We start from the raw sequence: 6,218 nt of genomic DNA, 5'->3' as shown, positions 1-6,218 counted from the left end.
TTCAGTAAGCAAAGCATTATCGCTCTCTAATTCCAGTTGCCTAAACCTTTTATTCCAAGCTAGTTTCAAGCCTTCGAAAACAGCTTTGACTTCAATCTAGAAAATATCTTTGATACTTACTGACATCTTGAAACCAAACAATCAATCACCGCTTGCTCCTCGAGCCACTCTGCCAATTGCTGCTCTTTTGATAATGTCCAAACATTGTTTCAACATTTTCATCGTTGTTGAGACCCATGACACAATATTTGCATCCTATCTAGTAAATCTCAAAAATCTACAATATTTCCAACCAAATTTTTTTTCAAAATACTCTTTTTCATACTCTCTAAAGTAGCATCATTCTTAAGCCATAAATTAATCCGTCATCTTTTCCATTGAGGCTACCATATATTAAATTTCGAACAATATAAAATTGCTAACTTAGGCGAGGGTTAATCAGTGACCGCTACAACTATTATGACAAACTGATCTACATCCATGAAAGATAGGATATATGACCTCTAAAAAGCAGTGCCACAAATTTTCAGCAGTAAACTCAAAAAGAAGTTAAAGCACTATACAAGTCTGCAGCATGAAAGCAACATGAGGAATTCAATCCAAGTAGTAAATGAAAAGGAAAAACCAAACCAATCAAGCAGATCATAAAATCAAACCATTTTTCTGAATCCGGTTCGACGTCAACTACATGGAGAAGTCTATTTACAAATCTAGTCAAGCCAGAAAATTTTTGCATCCATTATCTTAAGCAGCTAAACATCCCAAAAAAGCTTATGGACATCAAAATGGCACACAGAAGCTAATTCCTTATGGAACCAGATCGGTTACACCTTCACCTGAGAAGAAAGAGTCACTTGACAGAGTTGACATTTCTGAAATTTCCAGCACTCTATAATCTATGCAGGTTTAACTCAGCTGGTGTTTTATTGAGACCGATGCATTAGTCCACCACTTTCCATTACACGAAATACAGTAACTTTGAGCACAAATTCCCTCGATCTGAGCAGCTCAAAAACACAAACATCCCCTTCTCCCAAATTATTCTCCAATGTAAATTCGTACCATCCCTGACTGAATTTAGCCTTGCCTCCTTTATAAAGACATCTTACAGACCACTGTCTCCCATCAGGAAGCTGAAGTTTAATGGATCCAGAAACCCCACTTAAATGCTTCTCAGCAAAGCACGATGGCAAGTACTGCAAGAGAAAAAATAGAAATGCAATATGAGGCAAACTATAGGGTGAAACTGAAAGACACGTAGAGCACATCATATTCAATGCCTCACCATAATACATCCCCTGTACAGATATGATGGTCGCAAGACGACCCTGCAGAAAGGGTTAGTTGGCTCAAATGCTTTGGCTGCATTGATTGCTCTCTCTCTTTCTTCAGCTGTCACAGTTCTCTTTCGGGCTGAAGCACTTTCATAACATCTAAAGCGCATATCAACATCATCTTCACGTCCAGTAGATGAATCCTGCACATCTACATTTCATTTGAAAACTGATCAGAAATTCCGATTCCTTACAAACTGCAAGAAAAGAGAATAGAAAAGAATATTTGGTTTAAGAGGATTTACTAGGATCAAACTTCCGCTTCCTACCACGCTTTTTTGGTTCTGGTTTCATTGCACCCGAACCTGAAGTATGCAATTTGACTTCATTAGCAGAATTTTTTTAAGTTCGATCGCATAAAAATGAAAAGCCATACCTCGAATAGGTTGATTATTCACACCCTTTGAAGTTTGAAGATTGGCATCACCACCCCAGTTTATGCAGTTGTTAAGTTTAGACCCACCAAACAAATTCTGAAGTGCTGGAGAGATGCATTCATCATCTTCAAGTTGTTCAAACGGATATTGTTTTCCGTGATTGTATTGAGTACCAACGAGGGCATTAGTCTGATAGTTTATTTCCGAGTTATACAAATTAAATATACTAACACTGAAAGCAGAATTTCCTTCGTATCTGAAAACCAGTACGTAGCCAACACGAATATAGTAACGCTCTAGAAACTCCTGCCAACCTTCCTGAAACCAAACCTTGTTGTCAACTTTCTTTATTCCTACACGCCAAACATGACCATCAGGAACAGTGAGAGCGGCAGCAACAGAAAGTTCATCCCTGAATTTCTTAACGAAGTTATCAGGGATCCTCTGCAGACACCCCAAATCAAGTTAGGCTTATTTATCCGATGAAGAATAAAATCGGGATTCAGATGGTTTTAGAGAAATTTACAGATTAACTTTCATAACATTGTGAGATTAAACCTCATGCTGGATGAAGAAAACTACTAACCCATCCTTGTACCTAAAGTAATGCTAGCATCAAAATGAGAAGTTTAAATCATTTCAACGAAAATGAATATACATCATCACACATATGCATGTTATGTACAATCAAAATCAAAAACCAAATCCGTACATACTTTTTCAAATGAACAGACATTCATAAAAGGAAAAAAAAAGTTAAAATCCAGATTAAGATGTAGACGAACACAACTTTCTTCTCTTGCTGATAAAATACCTTACGAAATAGCTATGTCATTTGATGCCAATTTAGTGAAACTCACTAGCAGTATAACTCAAAGAGAGATGCCAAACAAACTGATGACAGTCAATAGATTCCTTATCTAAGTATACACCAGGAATGAAGATTGAAATAAATAACAAAGCTCGAATTATCTTGCAATTTTGAAATTAGTACAGATTTTCTTTTCTAAAATTTGTTTCTTTATCTGAAAGTTATCAAAGTAATAAAGCCATGTCGTACGAGATTCTTCCTAGAATACTATTCTATATAGATCCTGTTGCACTTCCAATTTTCTAGTTCAGATAGATTTCAATAGTATTACGAACATAATCTTTTATCCGGAAAAACAAGCAAAGAGGGAATTGGCCTCAGGAACTCTACTCACTGCAACAAAATCCAGGAAACAAATTCATTTTACTGTTATATAAACTTGCCATGTCTTCTCCACTCCCCCTTTACACTAAATAATGCATACAGGAACAAAAAAGCAAATGCATATAAGAGTACCAACATTAAAACCCAGCAGATCAGTTCAAGTGTAAAAATTGATAAGCCTTCATTCATATGCAGGCGAGATCATGGGAGGTAAACTGAAAAGATATACAGAAAATTAATGAAGATTAAGTAGTTCGACTTTTTCTTCATTTACAACCCAACTAAATCCATAAGGACGAATTATCACACTGTTTTAAATGAGTGGAAATTAGGGGAAAATGAATTCAGCAACAAGCATTACACTTCATTTCATAACAATTTTTTAAAGACAGATTATTTCCTGCAAAATTGAACCTGGAAAAATAGATTTCTTCAAGTACTATACTAACACACTCATATATATCATGCATCTATAGTTGATCTCAAAAGCATCTCCACAGCTTCAATACTATAACACCTGCCTGATAAAAAGGACTTTAAGAGAAAATTGAGATCTTGGGTTTCTTCTACTTTATTATATTTTTACCTAGTTCGTCCGGTAGGAAAACAAACTTCAAATATTAGTTAACCAAAATCATATCACACCAGCTATCAAAAAACTTGAACTAGTTTCTTCACTTTTTCTTAGTCTTTCTATAATTCCACCAACCAAACACTCTCCACCATGTCTTAACATTCAAATCTCATCTCCATGTCTACAAAACACACTTCAAAGTTCAAACCACTAGAAACACACAAACCAAATATACACTTCACTAAGTTTTCCAAGGCTAAACTTTGTCCCACAGAGAAACTTCTTCCTGAAATACTAAATCACCAAAAAAAAAAAAACACTTTTCTGCCTAATTTTGGTCAATAACAATACATAAGTAACCAGAACAAAAAAACAAAGATTGAAGGACAATAAGAAGAATAAAGCAGGAGAAAGAGAGAAAGATATGGGTATTTAGTATTTTACCAGTTTCTTTTCTTGGAGGGTGGTAGAGAGAATAAGCTTATGAAAAAAAGGGCGTGGCATTTTGGATAAAAGGTCAGATCATATAATGATGTTGAGTTTCAGCTTGAGTGAGACTTGGGTTTTCTTTTTTGAAATTTCAAAGTTTATGTATATATATATATGAAAATAATTCGAAGTGATTAGACAGAGGAAACAAACAACTTGAAAAAGAAAAAACACTCAACACAGAGAAGAAGAAAAAAAGAGCTTTCAGATCTGGGTCTCCCCTTTCATCTTCTGCTTCCCCACTGTTTTTTTTTTTCTTTTTTGTTCTAGTCAAATACTGCTTTTAAGGCTTTAATTTTTTTTTTTTTAAAAAACACCCCTCAAGTTCACCTAAAAGTTAACCCAGTTTTCATCACATTTTGTCTAACTCACTCACCGAGTTCTAAACTCGCCTGCTTAAAACTCAGGCACCTTCTGTGTGTCCAACCAATTCCCTCTTTGTTTTTTAGTAGTAAAAGTTTATTTCTTTTTTCTATTTTCGCTAACTCACCTACCGTTAGAAAGATAGACACTCTCTTAACCATGCAGTAGTTTAGTGTTTTTTTTTTTTAGTTTAATCATGCAGTAATTTATAAGAAAATTTTCATCTTTAAATTTTAATATATTTTAATTATATCTCAAATTATTATGTTATATAAATTTGATATTTTCATTATTGAAATTATTAATTTAATAGTTAAATTATAATTTAAAATTTTAAAGAAAAATAAAATGTTGTCGCTTTTAAAATTAAAACTAAAAATAAAATAAATCTGAAAAAAAGGAAGAGCAATTGATAATTTTTGTAAAACTTCAAAACTTCAAAATCAATATTTTTACAATATTAATTTTATTTAATTTTTCATTTAAAATTAAGTTATATAAGATCTAATATCTTATTTAACAGCTTAAATTAACAATTTTAAAAACTAAAAGGCTTTATTAATATAACACGATAACGTGAGGATGTAATTAAAATATTTTAGAGTTTAATGACCAATTTAAAATGAGGGTCATAATTTAAGATGTTTGGTGTAATTAACTTTAAAAATCATATTTTTACAAAATAAATTATATTGTTATAAAGTTTTGTTTTATTTTTATATAACATTAATAAAAACTCAAGCATATCATTTATAATATTTATACATTTAATTTTACCATTTCAACCAGAACTTCTCTATATTTAAAATATGTCTCTAGTTCAAACTTGAATCCAATTTGATTTTATCTTTAAAAATCAACAATTTGAGTTTACTCAACCTAAACTCGAAATGACTGAAATTCAAAATAACTCGAGCGTAGAATAATCCGAACAAACAACTTAAAATGAATTGAATCTAAAATCATCTAACTCTGAAAGATAAAAAAGATAAATCTAAATGATCCAAACCCGAAAAATCAACCCACTTACCAAATTGGTAGGTTCAGGATTTAACAAAATTTTAAGGATATATTTTAAAAAATACAAATTTACTTTTAAACCTACAACACCTTTTAAATTTAGAAAATCATCACTCAATATATAAGAATCCAACTAAAAATAATAAACTAAAATATTTTATATAATTATTTTCAATTTCTAGCATATAATACATATAAAATTAAATAAGGATTAGACAGCTTACCTTAACCTAATAAATCAATAATACTAATATTAGCACCTTTCGACTTCAATGATATCCTAAGTTTGTACTCTAATTAGAAAACATATTTTTTTTTTTTAGTAATAAAATGTTTATAATATAACCGGTGAAACACAAAATGTTTATAATATTTTTAGGAGGATAGATCATTTTTGGAGAGAATGTGTAAAAACACGTTTAGTTGGGCAAAATTTTTGTTGACATGTAGAGAAAGCATACTCAGCTGAAAGCGTTTTCTGAACATTTCATAGAAAATGCGTCTAGTTGGACGCACTTTCCCTGACATGTCAGTAGAAAACTCGCCTAACTGGAAAAGCTTTCCTACCAACTGTATAGAAAGCGGGCACAGCTGAATGTGTTTTCAGACACTCTCTCTAAAAACGATTTATTTCTCTAAATTTTCAAAAGACTGACCTTTTTTGTTAATTAATTTTTTTTCAACATATATAGCTAATTTAGCCCAAATCTTTAGTTAAATTTCAGATTCAAATTTAATCCCTAAAAAATCTTACTTTGTATCCTTATTTGTCAAAAATGTATATACATATTAACAAAACAAATTCAATAATTTTTTTTAAAAAAAAAGTGCAAAATCCATTCATTATCCAAAACTTTACCAATATT

General features: G+C 31.6%; 1 protein-coding gene across 2 annotated transcripts; it reads right to left on the bottom strand.

Annotated features, from left to right (window-relative positions):
• Positions 1-523: 523 nt before the first annotated feature.
• LOC108464308 (B3 domain-containing transcription factor VRN1-like) lies at positions 524-4,486 on the bottom strand. 2 transcript variants are annotated; one of them, XM_017764538.2, is made up of 5 exons: positions 3,925-4,486; positions 1,711-2,155; positions 1,580-1,657; positions 1,286-1,485; positions 524-1,196 (listed from the first exon to the last, which is right to left on the bottom strand). In XM_017764538.2, exons 1-5 carry the CDS (start codon positions 3,982-3,984, stop codon positions 924-926), a joined length of 1,056 nt encoding a protein of 351 aa, XP_017620027.1. In that variant the 5' UTR covers positions 3,985-4,486; the 3' UTR covers positions 524-923. The 2 variants fall into 2 exon arrangements, with proteins under 2 accessions (XP_017620027.1, XP_017620028.1); XM_017764539.2 differs by having other exon boundaries at positions 1,580-1,639.
• Positions 4,487-6,218: the final 1,732 nt, after the last annotated feature.

Source organism: Gossypium arboreum, chromosome 13, assembly GCF_025698485.1.
Source record: "Gossypium arboreum isolate Shixiya-1 chromosome 13, ASM2569848v2, whole genome shotgun sequence".
In the NCBI taxonomy this organism is placed as follows: domain Eukaryota; kingdom Viridiplantae; phylum Streptophyta; class Magnoliopsida; order Malvales; family Malvaceae; genus Gossypium; species Gossypium arboreum.
The sequence above is the reverse complement of the archived record's forward strand: the minus strand, read 5'-3'. Positions and strand labels throughout refer to the sequence as shown.

Coding starts and splice junctions, on each gene's coding strand:
- LOC108464308 (XM_017764538.2), bottom strand. CDS start 3,984: ATGCCACGCCCTTTTTTTCATAAGCTTATTCTCTCTACCACCCTCCAA. Junction 1,658..1,710: donor GAATAATCAACCTATTCGAG/GTATGGCTTTTC, acceptor CTGCTAATGAAG/TCAAATTGCATACTTCAGGT. Junction 1,486..1,579: donor GAAGCGGAAGTTTGATCCTA/GTAAATCCTCTT, acceptor AATGAAATGTAG/ATGTGCAGGATTCATCTACT.